The sequence below is a fragment of the Rhinoraja longicauda genome, chromosome 11 (assembly GCF_053455715.1).
Source record: "Rhinoraja longicauda isolate Sanriku21f chromosome 11, sRhiLon1.1, whole genome shotgun sequence".
In the NCBI taxonomy this organism is placed as follows: Eukaryota; Metazoa; Chordata; class Chondrichthyes; order Rajiformes; family Arhynchobatidae; genus Rhinoraja; species Rhinoraja longicauda.
In genome coordinates, this window is record NC_135963.1 from 10,910,769 (window position 1) to 10,938,288 (window position 27,520).

At 41.8% G+C, this 27,520-nt stretch overlaps 1 protein-coding gene across 2 annotated transcripts in view; it reads right to left on the reverse strand.

The window, feature by feature from the left end:
- Positions 1-1,635: 1,635 nt before the first annotated feature.
- The window catches only part of dnttip2 (deoxynucleotidyltransferase, terminal, interacting protein 2), a 35,564-nt gene continuing 9,679 nt past the window's right edge, over positions 1,636-27,520 (reverse strand). For both annotated transcript variants that reach the window (XM_078408260.1, XM_078408262.1), the window contains exons 4-16: positions 25,315-25,410; positions 23,134-23,966; positions 21,259-21,394; positions 18,993-19,088; positions 16,811-17,643; positions 14,936-15,071; positions 12,670-12,765; positions 10,489-11,321; positions 8,614-8,749; positions 6,690-6,785; positions 6,356-6,520; positions 5,160-5,269; positions 1,636-1,960 (exon numbers count right to left, since the gene is read on the reverse strand). In XM_078408260.1, the coding sequence (XP_078264386.1) occupies positions 1,867-1,960; positions 5,160-5,269; positions 6,356-6,520; positions 6,690-6,785; positions 8,614-8,749; positions 10,489-11,321; positions 12,670-12,765; positions 14,936-15,071; positions 16,811-17,643; positions 18,993-19,088; positions 21,259-21,394; positions 23,134-23,966; positions 25,315-25,410 (3,660 nt within the window). In that variant the 3' untranslated portion in view covers positions 1,636-1,866. The remainder of the gene's footprint in view (positions 1,961-5,159; positions 5,270-6,355; positions 6,521-6,689; positions 6,786-8,613; positions 8,750-10,488; positions 11,322-12,669; positions 12,766-14,935; positions 15,072-16,810; positions 17,644-18,992; positions 19,089-21,258; positions 21,395-23,133; positions 23,967-25,314; positions 25,411-27,520) is intronic.

Below are 27,520 nucleotides of genomic sequence, written 5' to 3' on the forward strand. Positions count from 1 at the left end.
CAAAATACGGAGTAGCTCAGCAGGTCAAGCAGCATCTCTGGAGAAATGGAATAGGTGACGTTTCGGGTCGAGGCACTTCAGACCGAGAGTCAGGGGAGAGGGAAACCAGAGATATGAAAATGTACAAAAAACAAATGAATGAAAGGTATGAAAAGAACAAATCAAAGCCAGCCAGATGATAAAGGAAAGATGGAGGCCACAATGGTCTATAGTTGGCTGTGGAGAAGGTGATAACGAGTGGATATAAACTGAAACTAAGCAGGTCAGTGAAACTAGTAGGACAACTAGCGCGGGGAAGGGAGAGAGGGAATGCAAGGGTTACTTAGTTACAGAAATCAATATTCGTGCTGCTGGGTTGTAAGCTGCCCAAGCGAAATATGAAGTGCTGCTCCTCCAATTTGCACTGGCCTCACTCTGAAGCACAGAAACAGGCCCTTCTCAGTTAAATGGTCAGATGAGCCAGTAACCAAATACCATTTCGATGGCAAACCCACAGCTGGCCACACTTACTGCTAATGCCCATGTATTTTCATGCACTATTTTTGAGTTTTCAACCAGGACTGAGTGCACCTGAGTGAGGCTGATTTTGTCCTGAGAAAATGTTGCTCACCACATTCCGCAACTGAGCCTTCCTTGGTCTTTGTGACAGATCCAAACTGTGAGGAACGTGAAATAATATTATTTGGGGGAGTGGGGAGGGGTGGATGTAATGCTCCTTTAAAACTGATTGAAGGCCAGTCCTATCATCAAGGAGCCTGGCATTATATGGGAGTAAAAAAATATATATTTTTAAAAAGGACAGCATCTCTGGAGAACAAGGATAGGTGATGTTGTGGGTGGGGACTCTTCTTCAGACCGAAATATTGCCTATCCATATTCTCCAGAGATGCTGCCTGACCCATTGTGTTACTCCAGCACTTTGTGTAAACTGCATCTGCAGTTCCATGTTTCTCCTCGGGTAGAATGGTACACTACATTGGGCGTTCATTGAGGATTTGAAAAATGAAACTCTCCGAGGCCAGAAATTCAAGGTACAAAGCTGGCAAATGTGGGGCCAGTCAATCTGGCTCATTATTCCTCCACAGAGATTTTCTTCATTTTAGCTGTACTGGAAAAGATTTTGCATACGAAATAGAAAGCACTTTTCACTCTATCAAGAACAGATTTCATTTTTATGGACGTCAGTAGATGAATATAGTGTTATAAATCATTTCCTAGTCAGGGCAATTACAAAAGGTCATCTTTGGTTCATAAAATTTAATTGCCTGTCACACAGACAAAATGATCAGGACTTTGATCTATAAATGCTGCAAAGCATCCTGTTCTTGACAAAGTGCACTCAACATCTAAGGTATCACAAAATGCTGGAGTAACTCAGCAGGACAGGCAGCATCTAGGAGGGAATGGGTGACGTTTCGGGTCGAGACCCTTCTTCAGTCTGAAGGTCTCGACCCGAAACGTCACCCATTCCCTCTCCTAGATGCTGCTTGACCTGCTGAGTTACTCCAGCATTTTGTGATACCTTCGATTTGTACCAGCATTCGCAGTTATTTTCCTACACTACTTGCACTCAACATCTGTTCAACGAGTTGCATCTACAAGAAACAATATAATGAAATTAAAAATCTACACAAATCCTTGAAATTTCATTATTTATTTTTATGTAACGTCTTCATATCGTGGGGCTGGAAAATCATTTATGAAGCGTATCTTAGCCATCGTTGAACTGTTTTTATTTCCAAAACTGCATGTAGCCAATAACTTGCTTTGTTAATGGAGAGTTGGTAGTTCTGTCACTTATAATTTTTTAAAAATGTACACTGGTATGAAAATACATCAAGAATATGGCGTGTTTTACTTTGGGTTTTATTTTTTAAATTTCTTCTTCTTGCGATTCTTTTTGCCCGCAGAAAGCACTGCTTTTTCTGTCATGATCTGTTGGTATTTTCTCTTGTTGTATCTGGAAAGAAAATGCACGAAGAACAGTGAACAGTTTAGTTTCTTGTCAGTTTAGTTTCTTGTCACATGTAACGAGGTACAGTGAAAAGCTTTCGTTGCGTGCTATCCAGCCAGTGAAAAGATAATACATGATGACAATCGAGCCATTTACAGTACATAGATACATGATAAGGGAATAAAGTCTAGTGCAAGGTAAAGCCAGCAAAGTCCGGCCATGGATAGTCCAAGGGTCACCACTGAGGTAGATAGCAGTTCAGGACTGCTCTCTGGTTGTGGTCAGATGTTTCCATTTCCCCTCCCCGTCATTCTTGATGACAGAGTTGTGAATCTGTGGAATTCTCTGCCACAAAAGGCAGTGGAGGCCAATTCACTGGATGTTTTCAAGAGAGAATTAGATATAGGTCTTAGGGCTAACGGAATCAAGGGATATGGGGAGAAAGCAGGAACGGGGTACTGATTTTGGATGATCAGCCATGATCATATTGGATGGTGGTGCTGGCTCGAAGGGCCGAATGACTTACTCCTGTACCTATTGTCTATGTATCTATTCTGCACTGTACATTATCCACCCCCCCCTCCCTCCCAGAGTTTATTCAAGTATTGCTCATGATTGTCTTGAAACCCAAATTAGCAAGTTAATTCAATGTGTTACTTTAAAAAACACAGGTCAAAGCTAATCTCACATGTGACAAAAGTAAATATAAGTACAGTAAAACAAAAAATCATGCAGGTTCTCACACACGGTGCCTGAAAAGCACAAAGGACCAAGGACCCTAAGGACCCTGGCTCACCGGATATCATGGAGGGAGCAGTGACCGGGAAGTAGAAAGAGATGTGGGCGGCTCCTGTAGGCTCATCATTGACTACTTTGCCATCTCTCACTTTCAAAAGGCGGTACAAACAAAATGGCAGATAGACACAAAGTGCTGGAGTAGCATCTCTGGAGAAAAAGGATGGGCGATGTTTCGGGTCGAAACATCTGAAGAAGGGTCCCGACCCGAAACGTCACCCATCCTTTTTCTTCAGGGATGCTGCCTGACCCACTGGAGTTACTCCAACACTTTGTGTCTATCTTCAGTATAAACCAGCATCTCCAGTTCCTTTCTACACAAAATAAATTGTACCCTTTGTACAAGGTGTCAGAGGGTTATATTTCTTGAAATTATGCCCGAAACATTATTATCTTCAGTAAAGGAGAGAAGGGGGACTATTTAAAAAAATAGCTTCAATCGGCATAATGGCATTCTTAACTCCTGCATTGAAAAATCATTCTTAAAACTAGAGTTTAATTTTTGGAACTCATTAATCTGATGAATTGCCTCTGGATGTTGTGTAGATGATCCAAACCTTGTCAGACAGCTGATAAGGTTCCACTAAAGAGAATGCAGATAAAAAGCACTGAATTATGTAACATGGGTTGGTTATTAGTTAGAAGGAAAGAGACTGAGAGGAGTCAAGGTTCTCAGTGTCAGACAGCACTGAACTCATTAATCATTTAAATGTAATTTAATAGTAAGCTTACATTTAGATATAAGTATTCACTATTAAGAAACCATTTTTCTTGACCTGCAAATTCGTAAAGTGAAACACTTTGTAGTTTTAGCAGAGACTCATGAGAGCAGGTTGAAAAAATGAAGGCAACGAACGCTGTGGGAGCCCGCGCGCGTGCGTTCGTGCGTGCACGACTCATGAAGTTGCATTTTGCCTATTCCGGCCCGTGACCTAAAATGAGTTTGACACCCCTGAGTTAGAGGAACACAGGCAAACTACGGGAGTGGACAACACAATGAAAAATGAAGTTCGATTTAGTCAGGAAAGATAAATTGAAATACTTTCTAAATAGTGAATAATCAGATATAAATGTACACAATTTACTAAAAGTCAGTGCACAGGTACAAATGGACTTCAGAAAGGACAAAACAAAATGTTTACCTCTATCTCAAGGAATTCAGAAGGGAAGTCATAAAGCCTTTACTTCTGAGCATTGCAACCCAGCAAAGTTGCACACTGACTACCGAAGATGTATTTAAAAATTCATGAGCATGACGCAGCCATGAGGAGTTAAATTTAGGAGATTTTTGATAAGCCTGGACTTACATTCATTTGAATTAAAAAAATATGGTATAATCTAATTTTGAAATGTAGTCGAATTAATGGATTTAGTGCTGTCTGATACTGAGAAACACTCTCCACTGAGTACGAGAGTTGAGGTAGAAACAAAATGCTGGTGTAACTCAGTGGAACAGGCAGCATCTCTAGATAGAAGGAATGGGTGACGTTTCGGGTCGAGACCCTTCTTCAGTCAGTCTGAAGAAGGGTCTCGACCCGAAATGTCACCCATTCCTTCTATCCAAAGATGCTGCCTGCTCCGCTGAGCTACTCCAGCATTTTGTGTCTATCTTCGGTTTAAACCAGCATCTGCAGTTCCTTCCTACACGCGAGTTGGGATGTCATGTTATGATTGTACAATTGGTGAGATCACGGTTGGAGTGCTGTGTGTATTTATGGACGTCCTGCTCTCGGAAGGATGCCATTACGCTGGAAAAGGTGCAGAGAAGATCCAGGACGGTTACTGGGGCTGGAAGGATTGAGTTATAAGGAGAGATTGAATAGGTTAGGGCTTTTCTCCCTGAAGAGTAGGAGGCAGAGGGGAGACCTTTATCGGGGTATATAAAATCACCAGGGGCATAGATAAGCTGAATGGTCACCGTTTTCCCAGCATAGGGGAGTCTAAAACTAGAGGACATAGATTTAAGGCAAGAGGGGAAAGATTGAAAGGGAGCAACATGTTCCTCACAAGATGTGGTGGGTGTGTGAACCGAGCTGCCAGAGGAAGTGGTTGAGGCACGTACAACAGCAACATTTAAAAGACATCTGAACAGGTTCATGAATAGGAATGGTTTCGAGTGATACGAGTCAAACGCTGGCAAATGGGACTAGCAGAGGTAGGCCAAATGATCAGCCTGGTCAGGTTGGGCTGAAGAAATTGTTCCTGCGCTGCTGATGGCTCTAATGATGGGAGCAATTCAGATGTGCTGAGCATCATCTTGTCATCGTGAGCCATGTCAATTGTAAAGAATGGATTAAAGGAAGATTAAATGGAGCAGACAGAGAGATCAGATGGGACCTAGCCGAAGGGCAGAAATGGCTGCCGAGACCAGATGGTTTCTCCCCGCTCCCACGTAAACAAAAGGACATACCGTCGGAATTCTGCATCGGCCAGAAGCTCCTCCACCATTGTCTGCTTCCGCTGTTTTTTGGGCACGCGAGAGTGATAGAAATCTGCGGGATTTTCTATAATTTTGCCAACCTATGAGCAAGTGGTTACACAATGCAGGAATCATAAGATATCTTCCAAATAAAGGTCTGGAGCACATATCTTTGGGTGAATTAACAATCTAAAAACATTTTAGCCAGACTGTAAAGTAGTAATAAATGTTAATAGTATACTTCATTTAGGGGCACCAATTGTCCAAAGTTACTCGTTCCTCAACTGTAGAGGGCAGCTTTAGTCCCTGGCATATCATGTGCACCCTGTGCATCCGTGGGTAACTGAAGACTCAGTGCCCATCGTGCTTTCAAATGAACCTGCAGTTCCTGCCTCCAGTTAGATAAGGCAGAGGATTGCAGATAAGTTCTTTAAAACCACCTGCAGTTCCCCCTCTTCTACATCAACAGTAGGCCTTAAATGTGTAGGAAGGAACTACAGATACTGGTTTAAATCAAAGATCGGCGCAAAATGCTAGAGTAACCCAGCGGGACAGGCAGGGTCTCTGGATAGAAGGGGTGACGTTTCGAGTCGAGACCTTTCTTCAGACTGACTGAAGGGTCTCGACCCGAAACGTCACCCATTCCATCAATCTAGAGATGCTGCCTGTTCTCCAGCATTTTGCGTCTATCTTAGAAGCCTTAAATGGTGATCGGCAGATCCGATCAATATTAGTTTTAAAACACTGTATGCAGTTATGGAGTTCCCAGTATGTCTTTAGATTTAGATTTTTTTAGATTTAGAGATCTAAACAGAAACAGGCCCTTCGGCCCACCGAGTCCGCGCCGCCCAGCGATCCCCGCACACTAACACTATCCTACACACACTAGGGACAATTAAAAAAATAATAATTACATTTTACCCAGTCAATTAACCTACATACCTGTACGTCTTTGGAGTCTTCTCGGGGGAGTTCACAGAGAGGTGCTATTACATTGATGTCAGCTCTTGGTAACCTGTTAACTAGCTTGCTCCAATAGGTTATTGCCAGCAGCATACTGAGGCTGCTGCAGAGCCATTAATGGATGCTGTGCACTGTACAATAAACTATGTTACATGGTATGACCCAAACAATAGAACTAAAAATTCTAAATATTATACCGCACTCCTCATTTACCACGACCATACCTGGAAATATTTAGGGAAACCTTCTCTGTCATTCTTCTTGTAGAAGCGTTTGGGGTCAATGGCAGCCCTCATTTTTAAGACCCGCAGATCATTCTTCACCTCGTCTGTTAAATCAGGAGCTTTCATGTTGTACCAGCTGTCTCCCGCAGTCTTTGCGCACTCTCTCTAAACATGTAACAGTAAAAAAAAATCATTAAAGAGCACAATGATCCAACCAAACTAATGTGTTTTAATTGTTATTTAAACTGATTTTGAAATACAATGCATTTCTCTGACCCGACAGATCACAAGCAGTAGCCACATGGAAATCAGAATCTTTGGCCTCGCTACTTACTTTGCGTTTCTTTTTCATTTGGCGTTCAGACACTTTTAGGGTTGGAACACGATACTGTTTTTCAAATTCTGGTGTCAGGATGCTATTTTTTAATAGCTAAAGAACAGAAAGAACAAATTACAAAAATGTTCTTGTAGGAACTGCCATTACTTACACAAATACCACACTGCAACAAGGTGCATCATTTAGCATCTTTAACAAAGCAAATCACGTCAAGTCATTTAACAAATAAAATGCATTACATTTTTTTAGAATGGATGCTAAAGGTTTGGTCAATGGAGAGCCAAAGAAGATTCAGAAAATGTGTCAGAAAGACAGAAAAGGAAAGAAGCCCAGAGGAGGAAATTATAAGGAGCAGTTGAACGTATGACTGCCAAGTGGAGTGTTTAAACTTGGAAAGATCCAGAGGTTGTCGGATGAGATTACAGTGATGGAAAGGCAAGACCACGAGGAGTATTTAATAACAGGAAATCAAGGCTTTGACCAGAAGACAACATGGGTCACCAAGCATAAGGGTTGATCTTGACCTGATGCAAATTCGAGGAGTTCTGGTGACATCAGATCTATGAAGGAAACCTTGCCAGGATTTAAGTGAACAAGTCAAGTCAAGGGAAAACAAATACGTGGGTTAGGATTTCAGCTACAGGAAGCAGACAGAAGGCTGGAGTTAAGGAATTTGACACAGGTACAACTAAACCATTGGCTGCGAGGCAGCTGGAGTAACGCTTGCAGTTCAAGATATCACAACTGTAGGAAAGACATGATTGCACTGGAGAGTGTATAGAGAGGTATCACTAGCACGTTGGAGCTAGTGATGGAGCTGGAATGGAGCGTTTCAGTTAGGATGGGAGACTGGATAGGCTAGGCTCGATTTCCTTGGACAAGAGGAGTTTGAGGGGGACCTGATTGAGGTATACGAACAATAGAGTAGATAATACAAAACATTTCCTCACAGCAGAGGTATCTAAAAGCAGAGCCATAGGGTTGAGTGGGGTTCTGAGGAAAAAGTTTTTTGTGCAGTTGAATCTAGAACACTCTCTCCGAGAGGTTGGCTCCTGTTTAAGGTTTGACACGGCAGAAGTAAATAATCACATGCCCAACATAGAGATAATGTACCGCCAATCATGGGTTGGCAGGAAAACCTGAAAGACGGAAAAATAAAAGAGTGCTGGAAATACCCAACAGGTCAGGCAATATTTGAGAAATATGAAACCCAGGTAACATTTCATATGATTCCAGCTAAGTTAGAAAACAAGTATGTTTTCAGTTGCAGAGAAAGGGGAAAGACAAAGGAAATATCTATGATAAGGTGGAGACCAAGAGAAGAAGTGATCCATTGGTGCTGGTGCACCCAGGAAAGGTTGGCGAAGGCTTGCTCAATGCAGATGATCACAATGGAGGAGATGAGCAAGGGCAGGAGAGACAAAAAACGCATCATGCCGGAACTGTAAAATACACAATATTGCTGTGGCTGGAAATCTGAAATAAAAGAGAATTCTCGAAAAAGCCAGTTGGTCTGGCAGCATCTGTGAAGGCTGAATAATTGAACCAATGTTACACATTGATAATCTTTATCGGATCAGGTGACAACTTGGGTAGACTAGTTATCATTAATTGTTGAATTCCTATCTCTGTAAAATGCCGCCTAACCTGCTGTCAACAAAAAGATTTCCATTTCCTCTGTCAGTTTGCATTCATATCGCTGTCTCTATGGCCTCAACTCTACACAGGCATTCTTTGTTCTCTTCATCCTCCCTCCTCTCTTCAAATTAAAGCATTGGTATTGCAAGATTATCAATCTGAATATTTCCTCTTTCCACAGGTGCCATCCACCTGGTTTAATTTCAGATTTCCAATACCTGCAGTGCTTTTCACTGAACTTGAATGGGGGTCAAAAAATCAAAATGTAGCAAATGCAACTCACCTCATCTTTATTTTGATCCTTAATTTTCTTTACTGCTTTTGAATTGGCACCCTGTTTGCCCGCATTAAACGTTATGTAAAGGCCACCTAGTTCCTTGAGATTTAGCCCTGTATCAATACTGCTTGAGGAGTTTATGCTGCAACATATAAACAAGGTTCCATTAATAAACATTGCCAAAGTGCCCCAACACAACTTTCATGTGAACTTTAAACATTCAAAATGGGAACCAGATTTTAAAGCATTATTACTTGTGTTAATGTTGGAAGGCTATGCTAGTTTGCATGTAAACCTCTATTAGTTTGCATGTAAACTGAAAAGCAGTGAGCCTTAATTTGTCCCTGCTCAGCAATGTTCTGCTTGCATTGAATAAATATCATGAGTCTTTCCAACGGCACTGAATGTGTTAGGCACTTGCTGGTGTGAACAAGAATGGGAAATGTGATCCCTGATCAATACTTGCAAGCTTACTGTGAAACAGTAATGTTAACTGCTGAACATAAATAATGCCAAATGCAGTACGGCTGCTGTGGTTATGTAGTCGATGTCAGCTAGTTTATTTGGCCAGAAATTAAACAGATCGTTATTTTAGTTCGAACCAAATATTATTTTGCTTAGATGAACAGATCTATTCTAGGTTTCGGCTGAATGGATATTTATTGTTTGAATTTTACTTACAATACCCAAGTGCAAAGATTGAAAATTATTTTTAATGATACTCCTTCAAAGTGCGGTAAAGGATATTAATAACATGACACAGGGGGAGGGCAGCGGTAGAGTTGCTGTCTTTCAGCACCAGAGACCCAGGTTCGATCCTGACCACAAGTACTGTCTGTATGGAGTTTGTACGTTCCATTTGCGACCACGTGGGTTTCCTTTGGGTGCTCCTGCTTCCTCTCACACTCCAAAGACATGCAGGTTAATAGGCTTCAGTAAAATTGTAAAGTTCCTATTGTGTAGGATAGTGTAAGTGTGCAGGGTGACCGCTGGTCTGGGCGGGCTTGGTGGGCTGAAGGGCCTGTTTCCATGCAAAATTTCAAGCAGCAGTCCCAAGTCATTCCAACAAAACAGACCAACTAACAAGAAACATTAGCATAAACGGGACACATTTTGTAAGGATTTTGTGTGCTGTAGTGCAATGGGTTAAGTAGGTGTGGATATGGGAGAGCTTTGCTTTAAAGGCAGTGTGGCTCATTTCACATGTAGTTGTCCAAAGTGACCAAATGTTATTTACCTAGATTGGAATTGCTCTGCTTGTTAGCCAAATAACTCCTCCAGGCTGCCAAGGTCAGAACAATAAGCTCCATGATATTCCTGGTCTCTATTGTCTGTGCATCTTAAAAAAATATCTTCTGCTGTGTTTTATTAGCATGTAACGACAAGTGTCCATTGCATTAACTCATTTAGTGGTTTTTGTTGGCCAAAGGTCACTCTCGCCAACAAAAGTCAGTGATTCTGTAGAAAGCAGCCAGCAACTCCCTCTTCACTCTGACTTTCGCAAATACACTTTGCAATGGGGATGTCAGAAATGAGATGGAGATCAGATGCTTGTGTTCTGCTGATGGACTCATCACTGTGTCAGCAGTGATTAGTACATGTGTTGGAGGTTATGGGGAGAAGGCAGGAGAATGGGGTTAGGAGGGAGAGATAGAATGGGGTTAGGAGGGAGAGATGATTGAATGGCGGAGTAGACTTGGGCCGAATGGCCTAATTCTACTCCTATCACTTATGACCTTATGAGCACTGGGGAAGAGCATAGCAAGTGGGGGTATTAGCTAGGATTGAATACAATCTATTCTGCAATCTATTTAACAACTGCCAATATAATTTGCTACTTTGCAAGTGCAATGCACGTTTTCAAACCTTTCCCATACTTACAGTTTAGATTTGGTTTTCAAAATGTCATCTTCATCATTCTCATTTTCATCTTCATCAATAAAATCAACTTCTTCCTCTTTGTCCGATTCTTCGTCTCCGTCCCCAGATTCTGCTCCACTTTCTTCACTTGAGTCCAAGTAAAATTTTCTATCGTGATCTCGTCCAGGTTGTGTGTCAATGACAAACACGTTGGGGTCATTTTCTGCAGGACTGGCCGCTGTTACAGGTGGAGTAGTGGAGGTTCCGGGTATTACACTCTCGCTGGATTCCACCAGTACCACATCACTATTGCCATCACTCGCAGTATCTTTGTTTTCATCACTGATAAGCACTACATTGATAACAGCTAGAGTCTCACTTTGGGTCTTGCGCTCTAAATCGCTTTCTTTATTATAGCAATAACTTGCGTTTTGAGCTTCAGTCAACTTTTCCTTTTCAATGTTTGCATTATTTTCTACGTCAGAGCACTTTGAGTCGGCCAATTCCAATTGATCACTGAGTGCCTCTGACTGGACTGGGCTGGGCTGCGATTCAGTCTGCACAATTTGTTTCTCATCATTTTCACTACAAATTGCATACGTTTCTAATTCAGTTAAATTTTTCTTTTCGGGCTCCGCCTGGGAGAGTTGTATAACAACGTTCTCTGAACACTTTAATGGGGGTGTTGCTCGCTGCACTGTACTGGGATGCGATTCAGCCTGAACAACACGCTTCTCTTTATCGCTCTCCTTATCCTTGGATTGAGATTCAGTCGGGCTTTTAGCGTTAGCTTCAGGCTTGCTACTCCTTGTCTTCCTTTGACTGACGGGTGATCTTGTTCTAGATTCCTCCTCCTTAAAAAAAAAAACATGGATGCATTTTTTATTTTTCACTCAAGATGGAAAATGAATGATTCTGGGTAGGCTTCAAAATATCAACCTTCACTTCTCTTTTTCTTGAATTTATTGTCAACATTAACATTTTTGCATCTCACAAGTAATGCCATTTTTTGTGCTTATTTGTTGCAGGGTGCACAGCGAGCTCTTTCAGACTGAAACTGTTACTTTTACTTTGAGAGAGACAGGAAAAATAATGATCTTTATTTGTTTAGAAACGGTATAAACTAATAATAGGTTGCTCCCTTCAGAACTAACAGAACATTAAACCACTGATCTCAGTAATTATCAAGCTTTTGTCTGGCAATATATCCTACCCAGTTAACAAATAAGGGAGAAAGAAAAATAGAAACTACTGAACTGTTTGTCTATTGTCAGCTACAGTCCACGATGAAGGATATATTAATAGAATACCGTGAAAATAAATAATATGACTGAGCAAAATCAGCAAAGATTTCTGAAAGGAGAATGATATTTGACTAATCTATTGGAGTTCTTCAAGAAGATGACTTCTAGTACTAATGGGGAGGGACCAGTGCTTTTGGTGTATCTGGATAAAGCCCTAAAACAAGAGGTTTGTCAACTGGGTTAGAGCAGAACATTGGATGGGGATGGGAGAAGTGAGGGTGGGAAATATACTGACTGGGAACTGAGGCACAAAATAAAGAATGGGCACAACCAGATCAATCTCAGTATGACAAGCGGACAACAGCATGGATTGATGCTTAGGCCCCAGCTATTAACAATCTACATCAACCATTTGGCTCAAGGTATCAAATGTCAAATTTGATGCGATGAGGACGGACTGGAACCCGCCCGGTAGGCCCGACACTTCCCCACAGGTCTCCCAGGAGACCGTGGCGACAGACGCCTCCCAGGAGGCCATGGAGAAGGTGGGCGGCGAAGCCTGCCGGGGGCCAGTGGAGCCTCAGTGGCGGCAGTGGGGCCTCAGCTGCGGTGGTGGAGCCTCAGTGGCGGCAGTGGGGCCTCAGCTGCGGTGGTGGAGCGGTTTGGGGTCAATGGCAACCCTCATTTTTAAGACCCGCAGATCATTCTTCACCTCGTCTGTTAAATCAGGAGCTTTCATGTTGTACCAGCTGTCTCCCGCAGTCTTTGCGCGCTCTCTCTAAACATGTAACAGTCCAAAAAAATCAATAGGATGCCATTAAACAGCACAATGATCCAACCAAACTAATGTGTTTTAATTGTTATTTAAACTGATTTTGAAATACAATGCATTTCTCTGACCCGACAGATCACAAGCAGTAGCCACATGGAAATCAGAATCTTTGGCCTCGCTACTTACTTTGCGTTTCTTTTTCATTTGGCGTTCAGACACTTTTAGGGCTGGAACACGATACCGTTTTTCAAATTCTGGTGTCAGGATGATATTTTTTAATAGCTAAAGAACAGAAAGAACAAATTACAAAAATGTTCTTGTAGGAACTGCCATTACTTATACAAATACCACACTGCAACAAGGTGCATCATTTAGCATCTTTAACAAAGCAAATCACGTCAAGTCATTTAACAAATAAAACGCATTACATTTTTTTAGAATGGATGCTAAAGGTTTGGTCAATGGAGAGCCGAAGAAGATTCAGAAAGTGTGTCAGAAAGACAGAAAAGGAAAGAAGCCCAGAGGAGGAAATTATAAGGAGCAGTTGAACGTATGACTGCCAAGTGGAGTGTTTAAACTTGGAAAGATCCAGAGGTTGTCGGATGAGATTACAGTGATAGAAAGGCAAGAACACGAGGGGTATTTAATAACAGGAAATCAAGGCTTTGACCAGAAGACAACATGGGTCATCAAGCACAAGGGTTGAGAGGCAATGGAGTTCTGATGACATCAGATCTATGAAGGGAACCTTGCCAGGATTTAAGTGAACAAGTCAAGTCAAGGGAAAACAAATACATGGGTTAGGATTTCAGCTACAGGAAGCAGACAGAAGGCTGGAGTTAAGGAATTTTACACAGGTACAACAAAACCATTGGATACGAGGCAGCGTGCAGTTCAAGATGTCACAACTATAAGAAAGACATGATTGCACTGGAGAGTGTATAGAGAGGTATCACTAGCACGTTGCCTGGAATGGAGCATTTCAGTTAGACAATAGATAATAGGTGTAGGAGAAGGTCATTCGGCCCCTCAAGCCAGCACCGCCATTCAATGTGATCATGGCTGATCATTCTCAATCAGTACCCCATTCCTGCCTTCTCCCCATACCCCCTGACTCTGCAATCCTTAAGAGCTCTATCTAGCTCCCCCTTGAATGCATTCAGAGAATTGGCCTCCACTGCCTTCTGAGGCAGAGAATTCCACAGATTCACAACTCTCTGACTGAAAAAGTTTTTCCTCATCTCCGTTCTAAATGGCCTACCCCTTATTCTTAAACTGTGGCCCTTGGTTCTGGACTCCCCCAACATTGGGAACATGTTTCCTGCCTCTAACGTGTCTAACCCCTTAATAATCTTATACGTTTCGATAAGATGGGATGGGAGACTGAATAGGCTAGGCTTGATTTCCTTAGAAAAGAGGAGTTTGAGGGGGACCTGATTGAGGTATATGAACAATAGAGTAGATAATACAAAACATTTCCTCACAGCAGAGGTATCTAAAAGCAGAGCCATAGGGTTGAGAGGGGTTCTGAGGAAAAAGTTTTTTGTGCAGTTGAATCTAGAACACTCTCTCCGAGAGGTTGGCTCCTGTTTAAGGTTTGACACAGCAGAAGTAAATAATCACATGCCCAACATAGAGATAATGTACCGCCAATCAAGGGTTGGCAGGAAAACCTGAAAGACGGAAAAATAAAAGAGTGCTGGAAATACACAAAAGGTCAGGCAATATTTGAGAAATATGAAACCCAGGTAACGTTTCATATGATTCCAGCTAAGTTAGAAAACAAGTATGTTTTCAGTTGCAGAGAAAGGGGAAAGACAAAGGAAATATCTATGATAAGGTGGAGACCAAAAGAAGTGTTCCATTGGCGCTGGTGCACCCAGGAAAGGTTGGCGAAGGCTTGCTCAATGCAGATGATCATAATGGAGGAGATGGGCAAGGGCAGAAGAGACAAAAAACGCATCATGCCGGAACTGTAAAATACACAATATTGCAGTGGCTGGAAATCTAAAATAAAAGAGAATTCTCGAAAAAGCCAGTTGGTCTGGCAGCATCTGTGAAGGCTGAATAATTGAACCAGTGTTACACATTGATAATCTTTATCGGATCAGGTGACAACTTGGGTAGACTAGTTATCATTAATTGTTGAATTCCTATCTCTGTAAAATGCCGCTTAACCTGCTGTCAACAAAAAGATTTCCATTTCCTCTGTCAGTTTGCATTCATATCGCTGTCTCTATGGCCTCAACTCTACACAGGCATTCTTTGTTCTCTTCATCCTCCCTCCTCTCTTCAAATTAAAGCATTGGTATTGCAAGATTATCAATCTGAATATTTCCTCTTTCCACAGGTGCCATCCACCTGGTTTAATTTCAGATTTCCAATACCTGCAGTGCTTTTCACTGAACTTGAATGGGGGTCAAAAAATCAAAATGTAGCAAATGCAACTCACCTCATCTTTATTTTGATCCTTAATTTTCTTTACTGCTTTTGAATTGGCACCCTGTTTGCCCGCATTAAACGTTATGTAAAGGCCACCTAGTTCCTTGAGATTTAGCCCTGTATCAATACTGCTTGAGGAGTTTATGCTGCAACATATAAACAAGGTTCCATTAATAAACATTGCCAAAGTGCCCCAACACAACTTTCATGTGAACTTTAAACATTCAAAATGGGAACCAGATTTTAAAGCATTATTACTTGTGTTAATGTTGGAAGGCTATGCTAGTTTGCATGTAAACCTCTATTAGTTTGCATGTAAACTGAAAAGCAGTGAGCCTTAATTTGTCCCTGCTCAGCAATGTTCTGCTTGCATTGAATAAATATCATGAGTCTTTCCAACGGCACTGAATGTGTTAGGCACTTGCTGGTGTGAACAAGAATGGGAAATGTGATCCCTGATCAATACTTGCAAGCTTACTGTGAAACAGTAATGTTAACTGCTGAACATAAATAATGCCAAATGCAGTACGGCTGCTGTGGTTATGTAGTCGATGTCAGCTAGTTTATTTGGCCAGAAATTAAACAGATCGTTATTTTAGTTCGAACCAAATATTATTTTGCTTAGATGAACAGATCTATTCTAGGTTTCGGCTGAATGGATATTTATTGTTTGAATTTTACTTACAATACCCAAGTGCAAAGATTGAAAATTATTTTTAATGATACTCCTTCAAAGTGCGGTAAAGGATATTAATAACATGACACAGGGGGAGGGCAGCGGTAGAGTTGCTGTCTTTCAGCACCAGAGACCCAGGTTCGATCCTGACCACAAGTACTGTCTGTATGGAGTTTGTACGTTCCATTTGCGACCACGTGGGTTTCCTTTGGGTGCTCCTGCTTCCTCTCACACTCCAAAGACATGCAGGTTAATAGGCTTCAGTAAAATTGTAAAGTTCCTATTGTGTAGGATAGTGTAAGTGTGCAGGGTGACCGCTGGTCTGTGCGGGCTTGGTGGGCTGAAGGGCCTGTTTCCATGCAAAATTTCAAGCAGCAGTCCCAAGTCATTCCAACAAAACAGACCAACTAACAAGAAACATTAGCATAAACGGGACACATTTTGTAAGGATTTTGTGTGCTGTAGTGCAATGGGTTAAGTAGGTGTGGATATGGGAGAGCTTTGCTTTAAAGGCAGTGTGGCTCATTTCACATGTAGTTGTCCAAAGTGACCAAATGTTATTTACCTAGATTGGAATTGCTCTGCTTGTTAGCCAAATAACTCCTCCAGGCTGCCAAGGTCAGAACAATAAGCTCCATGATATTCCTGGTCTCTATTGTCTGTGCATCTTAAAAAAATATCTTCTGCTGTGTTTTATTAGCATGTAACGACAAGTGTCCATTGCATTAACTCATTTAGTGGTTTTTGTTGGCCAAAGGTCACTCTCGCCAACAAAAGTCAGTGATTCTGTAGAAAGCAGCCAGCAACTCCCTCTTCACTCTGACTTTCGCAAATACACTTTGCAATGGGGATGTCAGAAATGAGATGGAGATCAGATGCTTGTGTTCTGCTGATGGACTCATCACTGTGTCAGCAGTGATTAGTACATGTGTTGGAGGTTATGGGGAGAAGGCAGGAGAATGGGGTTAGGAGGGAGAGATAGAATGGGGTTAGGAGGGAGAGATGATTGAATGGCGGAGTAGACTTGGGCCGAATGGCCTAATTCTACTCCTATCACTTATGACCTTATGAGCACTGGGGAAGAGCATAGCAAGTGGGGGTATTAGCTAGGATTGAATACAATCTATTCTGCAATCTATTTAACAACTGCCAATATAATTTGCTACTTTGCAAGTGCAATGCACGTTTTCAAACCTTTCCCATACTTACAGTTTAGATTTGGTTTTCAAAATGTCATCTTCATCATTCTCATTTTCATCTTCATCAATAAAATCAACTTCTTCCTCTTTGTCCGATTCTTCGTCTCCGTCCCCAGATTCTGCTCCACTTTCTTCACTTGAGTCCAAGTAAAATTTTCTATCGTGATCTCGTCCAGGTTGTGTGTCAATGACAAACACGTTGGGGTCATTTTCTGCAGGACTGGCCGCTGTTACAGGTGGAGTAGTGGAGGTTCCGGGTATTACACTCTCGCTGGATTCCACCAGTACCACATCACTATTGCCATCACTCGCAGTATCTTTGTTTTCATCACTGATAAGCACTACATTGATAACAGCTAGAGTCTCACTTTGGGTCTTGCGCTCTAAATCGCTTTCTTTATTATAGCAATAACTTGCGTTTTGAGCTTCAGTCAACTTTTCCTTTTCAATGTTTGCATTATTTTCTACGTCAGAGCACTTTGAGTCGGCCAATTCCAATTGATCACTGAGTGCCTCTGACTGGACTGGGCTGGGCTGCGATTCAGTCTGCACAATTTGTTTCTCATCATTTTCACTACAAATTGCATACGTTTCTAATTCAGTTAAATTTTTCTTTTCGGGCTCCGCCTGGGAGAGTTGTATAACAACGTTCTCTGAACACTTTAATGGGGGTGTTGCTGGCTGCACTGTACTGGGATGCGATTCAGCCTGAACAACACGCTTCTCTTTATCGCTCTCCTTATCCTTGGATTGAGATTCAGTCGGGCTTTTAGCGTTAGCTTCAGGCTTGCTACTCCTTGTCTTCCTTTGACTGACGGGTGATCTTGTTCTAGATTCCTCCTCCTTAAAAAAAAAAACATGGATGCATTTTTTATTTTTCACTCAAGATGGAAAATGAATGATTCTGGGTAGGCTTCAAAATATCAACCTTCACTTCTCTTTTTCTTGAATTTATTGTCAACATTAACATTTTTGCATCTCACAAGTAATGCCATTTTTTGTGCTTATTTGTTGCAGGGTGCACAGCGAGCTCTTTCAGACTGAAACTGTTACTTTTACTTTGAGAGAGACAGGAAAAATAATGATCTTTATTTGTTTAGAAACGGTATAAACTAATAATAGGTTGCTCCCTTCAGAACTAACAGAACATTAAACCACTGATCTCAGTAATTATCAAGCTTTAAGTCTGGCAATATATCCTACCCAGTTAACAAATAAGGGAGAAAGAAAAATAGAAACTACTGAACTGTTTGTCTATTGTCAGCTACAGTCCACGATGAAGGATATATTAATAGAATACCGTGAAAATAAATAATATGACTGAGCAAAATCAGCAAAGATTTCTGAAAGGAGAATGATATTTGACTAATCTATTGGAGTTCTTCAAGAAGATGACTTCTAGTACTAATGGGGAGGGACCAGTGCTTTTGGTGTATCTGGATAAAGCCCTAAAACAAGAGGTTTGTCAACTGGGTTAGAGCAGAACATTGGATGGGGATGGGAGAAGTGAGGGTGGGAAATATACTGACTGGGAACTGAGGCACAAAATAAAGAATGGGCACAACCAGATCAATCTCAGTATGACAAGCGGACAACAGCATGGATTGATGCTTAGGCCCCAGCTATTAACAATCTACATCAACCATTTGGCTCAAGGTATCAAATGTCAAATTTGATGCGATGAGGACGGACTGGAACCCGCCCGGTAGGCCCGACACTTCCCCACAGGTCTCCCAGGAGACCGTGGCGACAGACGCCTCCCAGGAGGCCATGGAGAAGGTGGGCGGCGAAGCCTGCCGGGGGCCAGTGGAGCCTCAGTGGCGGCAGTGGGGCCTCAGCTGCGGTGGTGGAGCCTCAGTGGCGGCAGTGGGGCCTCAGCTGCGGTGGTGGAGCGGTTTGGGGTCAATGGCAACCCTCATTTTTAAGACCCGCAGATCATTCTTCACCTCGTCTGTTAAATCAGGAGCTTTCATGTTGTACCAGCTGTCTCCCGCAGTCTTTGCGCGCTCTCTCTAAACATGTAACAGTCCAAAAAAATCAATAGGATGCCATTAAACAGCACAATGATCCAACCAAACTAATGTGTTTTAATTGTTATTTAAACTGATTTTGAAATACAATGCATTTCTCTGACCCGACAGATCACAAGCAGTAGCCACATGGAAATCAGAATCTTTGGCCTCGCTACTTACTTTGCGTTTCTTTTTCATTTGGCGTTCAGACACTTTTAGGGCTGGAACACGATACCGTTTTTCAAATTCTGGTGTCAGGATGATATTTTTTAATAGCTAAAGAACAGAAAGAACAAATTACAAAAATGTTCTTGTAGGAACTGCCATTACTTATACAAATACCACACTGCAACAAGGTGCATCATTTAGCATCTTTAACAAAGCAAATCACGTCAAGTCATTTAACAAATAAAACGCATTACATTTTTTTAGAATGGATGCTAAAGGTTTGGTCAATGGAGAGCCGAAGAAGATTCAGAAAGTGTGTCAGAAAGACAGAAAAGGAAAGAAGCCCAGAGGAGGAAATTATAAGGAGCAGTTGAACGTATGACTGCCAAGTGGAGTGTTTAAACTTGGAAAGATCCAGAGGTTGTCGGATGAGATTACAGTGATAGAAAGGCAAGAACACGAGGGGTATTTAATAACAGGAAATCAAGGCTTTGACCAGAAGACAACATGGGTCATCAAGCACAAGGGTTGAGAGGCAATGGAGTTCTGATGACATCAGATCTATGAAGGGAACCTTGCCAGGATTTAAGTGAACAAGTCAAGTCAAGGGAAAACAAATACATGGGTTAGGATTTCAGCTACAGGAAGCAGACAGAAGGCTGGAGTTAAGGAATTTTACACAGGTACAACAAAACCATTGGATACGAGGCAGCGTGCAGTTCAAGATGTCACAACTATAAGAAAGACATGATTGCACTGGAGAGTGTATAGAGAGGTATCACTAGCACGTTGCCTGGAATGGAGCATTTCAGTTAGACAATAGATAATAGGTGTAGGAGAAGGTCATTCGGCCCCTCAAGCCAGCACCGCCATTCAATGTGATCATGGCTGATCATTCTCAATCAGTACCCCATTCCTGCCTTCTCCCCATACCCCCTGACTCTGCAATCCTTAAGAGCTCTATCTAGCTCCCCCTTGAATGCATTCAGAGAATTGGCCTCCACTGCCTTCTGAGGCAGAGAATTCCACAGATTCACAACTCTCTGACTGAAAAAGTTTTTCCTCATCTCCGTTCTAAATGGCCTACCCCTTATTCTTAAACTGTGGCCCTTGGTTCTGGACTCCCCCAACATTGGGAACATGTTTCCTGCCTCTAACGTGTCCAACCCCTTAATAATCTTATACGTTTCGATAAGATGGGATGGGAGACTGAATAGGCTAGGCTTGATTTCCTTAGAAAAGAGGAGTTTGAGGGGGACCTGATTGAGGTATATGAACAATAGAGTAGATAATACAAAACATTTCCTCACAGCAGAGGTATCTAAAAGCAGAGCCATAGGGTTGAGAGGGGTTCTGAGGAAAAAGTTTTTTGTGCAGTTGAATCTAGAACACTCTCTCCGAGAGGTTGGCTCCTGTTTAAGGTTTGACACAGCAGAAGTAAATAATCACATGCCCAACATAGAGATAATGTACCGCCAATCAAGGGTTGGCAGGAAAACCTGAAAGACGGAAAAATAAAAGAGTGCTGGAAATACACAAAAGGTCAGGCAATATTTGAGAAATATGAAACCCAGGTAACGTTTCATATGATTCCAGCTAAGTTAGAAAACAAGTATGTTTTCAGTTGCAGAGAAAGGGGAAAGACAAAGGAAATATCTATGATAAGGTGGAGACCAAAAGAAGTGTTCCATTGGCGCTGGTGCACCCAGGAAAGGTTGGCGAAGGCTTGCTCAATGCAGATGATCATAATGGAGGAGATGGGCAAGGGCAGAAGAGACAAAAAACGCATCATGCCGGAACTGTAAAATACACAATATTGCAGTGGCTGGAAATCTAAAATAAAAGAGAATTCTCGAAAAAGCCAGTTGGTCTGGCAGCATCTGTGAAGGCTGAATAATTGAACCAGTGTTACACATTGATAATCTTTATCGGATCAGGTGACAACTTGGGTAGACTAGTTATCATTAATTGTTGAATTCCTATCTCTGTAAAATGCCGCTTAACCTGCTGTCAACAAAAAGATTTCCATTTCCTCTGTCAGTTTGCATTCATATCGCTGTCTCTATGGCCTCAACTCTACACAGGCATTCTTTGTTCTCTTCATCCTCCCTCCTCTCTTCAAATTAAAGCATTGGTATTGCAAGATTATCAATCTGAATATTTCCTCTTTCCACAGGTGCCATCCACCTGGTTTAATTTCAGATTTCCAATACCTGCAGTGCTTTTCACTGAACTTGAATGGGGGTCAAAAAATCAAAATGTAGCAAATGCAACTCACCTCATCTTTATTTTGATCCTTAATTTTCTTTACTGCTTTTGAATTGGCACCCTGTTTGCCCGCATTAAACGTTATGTAAAGGCCACCTAGTTCCTTGAGATTTAGCCCTGTATCAATACTGCTTGAGGAGTTTATGCTGCAACATATAAACAAGGTTCCATTAATAAACATTGCCAAAGTGCCCCAACACAACTTTCATGTGAACTTTAAACATTCAAAATGGGAACCAGATTTTAAAGCATTATTACTTGTGTTAATGTTGGAAGGCTATGCTAGTTTGCATGTAAACCTCTATTAGTTTGCATGTAAACTGAAAAGCAGTGAGCCTTAATTTGTCCCTGCTCAGCAATGTTCTGCTTGCATTGAATAAATATCATGAGTCTTTCCAACGGCACTGAATGTGTTAGGCACTTGCTGGTGTGAACAAGAATGGGAAATGTGATCCCTGATCAATACTTGCAAGCTTACTGTGAAACAGTAATGTTAACTGCTGAACATAAATAATGCCAAATGCAGTACGGCTGCTGTGGTTATGTAGTCGATGTCAGCTAGTTTATTTGGCCAGAAATTAAACAGATCGTTATTTTAGTTCGAACCAAATATTATTTTGCTTAGATGAACAGATCTATTCTAGGTTTCGGCTGAATGGATATTTATTGTTTGAATTTTACTTACAATACCCAAGTGCAAAGATTGAAAATTATTTTTAATGATACTCCTTCAAAGTGCGGTAAAGGATATTAATAACATGACACAGGGGGAGGGCAGCGGTAGAGTTGCTGTCTTTCAGCACCAGAGACCCAGGTTCGATCCTGACCACAAGTACTGTCTGTATGGAGTTTGTACGTTCCATTTGCGACCACGTGGGTTTCCTTTGGGTGCTCCTGCTTCCTCTCACACTCCAAAGACATGCAGGTTAATAGGCTTCAGTAAAATTGTAAAGTTCCTATTGTGTAGGATAGTGTAAGTGTGCAGGGTGACCGCTGGTCTGTGCGGGCTTGGTGGGCTGAAGGGCCTGTTTCCATGCAAAATTTCAAGCAGCAGTCCCAAGTCATTCCAACAAAACAGACCAACTAACAAGAAACATTAGCATAAACGGGACACATTTTGTAAGGATTTTGTGTGCTGTAGTGCAATGGGTTAAGTAGGTGTGGATATGGGAGAGCTTTGCTTTAAAGGCAGTGTGGCTCATTTCACATGTAGTTGTCCAAAGTGACCAAATGTTATTTACCTAGATTGGAATTGCTCTGCTTGTTAGCCAAATAACTCCTCCAGGCTGCCAAGGTCAGAACAATAAGCTCCATGATATTCCTGGTCTCTATTGTCTGTGCATCTTAAAAAAATATCTTCTGCTGTGTTTTATTAGCATGTAACGACAAGTGTCCATTGCATTAACTCATTTAGTGGTTTTTGTTGGCCAAAGGTCACTCTCGCCAACAAAAGTCAGTGATTCTGTAGAAAGCAGCCAGCAACTCCCTCTTCACTCTGACTTTCGCAAATACACTTTGCAATGGGGATGTCAGAAATGAGATGGAGATCAGATGCTTGTGTTCTGCTGATGGACTCATCACTGTGTCAGCAGTGATTAGTACATGTGTTGGAGGTTATGGGGAGAAGGCAGGAGAATGGGGTCAGGAGGGAGAGATAGAATGGGGTTAGGAGGGAGAGATGATTGAATGGCGGAGTAGACTTGGGCCGAATGGCCTAATTCTACTCCTATCACTTATGACCTTATGAGCACTGGGGAAGAGCATAGCAAGTGGGGGTATTAGCTAGGATTGAATACAATCTATTCTGCAATCTATTTAACAACTGCCAATATAATTTGCTACTTTGCAAGTGCAATGCACGTTTTCAAACCTTACCCATACTTACAGTTTAGATTTGGTTTTCAAAATGTCATCTTCATCATTCTCATTTTCATCTTCATCAATAAAATCAACTTCTTCCTCTTTGTCCGATTCTTCGTCTCCGTCCCCAGATTCTGCTCCACTTTCTTCACTTGAGTCCAAGTAAAATTTTCTATCGTGATCTCGTCCAGGTTGTGTGCCAATGACAAACACGTTGGGGTCATTTTCTGCAGGACTGGCCGCTGTTACAGGTGGAGTAGTGGTGGTTCCGGGTATTACACTCTCGCTGGATTCCACCAGTACCACATCACTATTGCCATCACTCGCAGTATCTTTGTTTTCATCACTGATAAGCACTACATTGATAACAGCTAGAGTCTCACTTTGGGTCTTGCGCTCTAAATCGCTTTCTTTATTATAGCAATAACTTGCGTTTTGAGCTTCAGTCAACTTTTCCTTTTCAATGTTTGCATTATTTTCTACGTCAGAGCACTTTGAGTCGGCCAATTCCAATTGATCACTGAGTGCCTCTGACTGGACTGGGCTGGGCTGCGATTCAGTCTGCACAATTTGTTTCTCATCATTTTCACTACAAATTGCATACGTTTCTAATTCAGTTAAATTTTTCTTTTCGGGCTCCGCCTGGGAGAGTTGTATAACAACGTTCTCTGAACACTTTAATGGGGGTGTTGCTCGCTGCACTGTACTGGGATGCGATTCAGCCTGAACAACACGCTTCTCTTTATCGCTCTCCTTATCCTTGGATTGAGATTCAGTCGGGCTTTTAGCGTTAGCTTCAGGCTTGCTACTCCTTGTCTTCCTTTGACTGACGGGTGATCTTGTTCTAGATTCCTCCTCCTTAAAAAAAAAAACATGGATGCATTTTTTATTTTTCACTCAAGATGGAAAATGAATGATTCTGGGTAGGCTTCAAAATATCAACCTTCACTTCTCTTTTTCTTGAATTTATTGTCAACATTAACATTTTTGCATCTCACAAGTAATGCCATTTTTTGTGCTTATTTGTTGCAGGGTGCACAGCGAGCTCTTTCAGACTGAAACTGTTACTTTTACTTTGAGAGAGACAGGAAAAATAATGATCTTTATTTGTTTAGAAACGGTATAAACTAATAATAGGTTGCTCCCTTCAGAACTAACAGAACATTAAACCACTGATCTCAGTAATTATCAAGCTTTTGTCTGGCAATATATCCTACCCAGTTAACAAATAAGGGAGAAAGAAAAATAGAAACTACTGAACTGTTTGTCTATTGTCAGCTACAGTCCACGATGAAGGATATATTAATAGAATACCGTGAAAATAAATAATATGACTGAGCAAAATCAGCAAAGATTTCTGAAAGGAGAATGATATTTGACTAATCTATTGGAGTTCTTCAAGAAGATGACTTCTAGTACTAATGGGGAGGGACCAGTGCTTTTGGTGTATCTGGATAAAGCCCTAAAACAAGAGGTTTGTCAACTGGGTTAGAGCAGAACATTGGATGGGGATGGGAGAAGTGAGGGTGGGAAATATACTGACTGGGAACTGAGGCACAAAATAAAGAATGGGCACAACCAGATCAATCTCAGTATGACAAGCGGACAACAGCATGGATTGATGCTTAGGCCCCAGCTATTAACAATCTACATCAACCATTTGGCTCAAGGTATCAAATGTCAAATTTGATGCGATGAGGACGGACTGGAACCCGCCCGGTAGGCCCGACACTTCCCCACAGGTCTCCCAGGAGACCGTGGCGACAGACGCCTCCCAGGAGGCCATGGAGAAGGTGGGCGGCGAAGCCTGCCGGGGGCCAGTGGAGCCTCAGTGGCGGCAGTGGGGCCTCAGCTGCGGTGGTGGAGCCTCAGTGGCGGCAGTGGGGCCTCAGCTGCGGTGGTGGAGCGGTTTGGGGTCAATGGCAACCCTCATTTTTAAGACCCGCAGATCATTCTTCACCTCGTCTGTTAAATCAGGAGCTTTCATGTTGTACCAGCTGTCTCCCGCAGTCTTTGCGCGCTCTCTCTAAACATGTAACAGTCCAAAAAAATCAATAGGATGCCATTAAACAGCACAATGATCCAACCAAACTAATGTGTTTTAATTGTTATTTAAACTGATTTTGAAATACAATGCATTTCTCTGACCCGACAGATCACAAGCAGTAGCCACATGGAAATCAGAATCTTTGGCCTCGCTACTTACTTTGCGTTTCTTTTTCATTTGGCGTTCAGACACTTTTAGGGCTGGAACACGATACCGTTTTTCAAATTCTGGTGTCAGGATGATATTTTTTAATAGCTAAAGAACAGAAAGAACAAATTACAAAAATGTTCTTGTAGGAACTGCCATTACTTATACAAATACCACACTGCAACAAGGTGCATCATTTAGCATCTTTAACAAAGCAAATCACGTCAAGTCATTTAACAAATAAAACGCATTACATTTTTTTAGAATGGATGCTAAAGGTTTGGTCAATGGAGAGCCGAAGAAGATTCAGAAAGTGTGTCAGAAAGACAGAAAAGGAAAGAAGCCCAGAGGAGGAAATTATAAGGAGCAGTTGAACGTATGACTGCCAAGTGGAGTGTTTAAACTTGGAAAGATCCAGAGGTTGTCGGATGAGATTACAGTGATAGAAAGGCAAGAGCACGAGGGGTATTTAATAACAGGAAATCAAGGCTTTGACCAGAAGACAACATGGGTCATCAAGCACAAGGGTTGAGAGGCAATGGAGTTCTGATGACATCAGATCTATGAAGGGAACCTTGCCAGGATTTAAGTGAACAAGTCAAGTCAAGGGAAAACAAATACATGGGTTAGGATTTCAGCTACAGGAAGCAGACAGAAGGCTGGAGTTAAGGAATTTTACACAGGTACAACAAAACCATTGGATACGAGGCAGCGTGCAGTTCAAGATGTCACAACTATAAGAAAGACATGATTGCACTGGAGAGTGTATAGAGAGGTATCACTAGCACGTTGCCTGGAATGGAGCATTTCAGTTAGACAATAGATAATAGGTGTAGGAGAAGGTCATTCGGCCCCTCAAGCCAGCACCGCCATTCAATGTGATCATGGCTGATCATTCTCAATCAGTACCCCGTTCCTGCCTTCTCCCCATACCCCCTGACTCTGCAATCCTTAAGAGCTCTATCTAGCTCCCCCTTGAATGCATTCAGAGAATTGGCCTCCACTGCCTTCTGAGGCAGAGAATTCCACAGATTCACAACTCTCTGACTGAAAAAGTTTTTCCTCATCTCCGTTCTAAATGGCCTACCCCTTATTCTTAAACTGTGGCCCTTGGTTCTGGACTCCCCCAACATTGGGAACATGTTTCCTGCCTCTAACGTGTCCAACCCCTTAATAATCTTATACGTTTCGATAAGATGGGATGGGAGACTGAATAGGCTAGGCTTGATTTCCTTAGAAAAGAGGAGTTTGAGGGGGACCTGATTGAGGTATATGAACAATAGAGTAGATAATACAAAACATTTCCTCACAGCAGAGGTATCTAAAAGCAGAGCCATAGGGTTGAGAGGGGTTCTGAGGAAAAAGTTTTTTGTGCAGTTGAATCTAGAACACTCTCTCCGAGAGGTTGGCTCCTGTTTAAGGTTTGACACAGCAGAAGTAAATAATCACATGCCCAACATAGAGATAATGTACCGCCAATCAAGGGTTGGCAGGAAAACCTGAAAGACGGAAAAATAAAAGAGTGCTGGAAATACACAAAAGGTCAGGCAATATTTGAGAAATATGAAACCCAGGTAACGTTTCATATGATTCCAGCTAAGTTAGAAAACAAGTATGTTTTCAGTTGCAGAGAAAGGGGAAAGACAAAGGAAATATCTATGATAAGGTGGAGACCAAAAGAAGTGTTCCATTGGCGTTGGTGCACCCAGGAAAGGTTGGCGAAGGCTTGCTCAATGCAGATGATCATAATGGAGGAGATGGGCAAGGGCAGAAGAGACAAAAAACGCATCATGCCGGAACTGTAAAATACACAATATTGCAGTGGCTGGAAATCTAAAATAAAAGAGAATTCTCGAAAAAGCCAGTTGGTCTGGCAGCATCTGTGAAGGCTGAATAATTGAACCAGTGTTACACATTGATAATCTTTATCGGATCAGGTGACAACTTGGGTAGACTAGTTATCATTAATTGTTGAATTCCTATCTTTGTAAAATGCCGCCTAACCTGCTGTCAACAAAAAGATTTCCATTTCCTCTGTCAGTTTGCATTCATATCGCTGTCTCTATGGCCTCAATTCTACACAGGCATTCTTTGTTCTCCATCCTCCCTCCTCTCTTCAAATTAAAGCATTGGTATTGCAAGATTATCAATCTGAACATTTCCTCTTTCCACAGGTGCCATCCACCTGGTTTTTTCAGATTTCCAATACCTGCAGTGC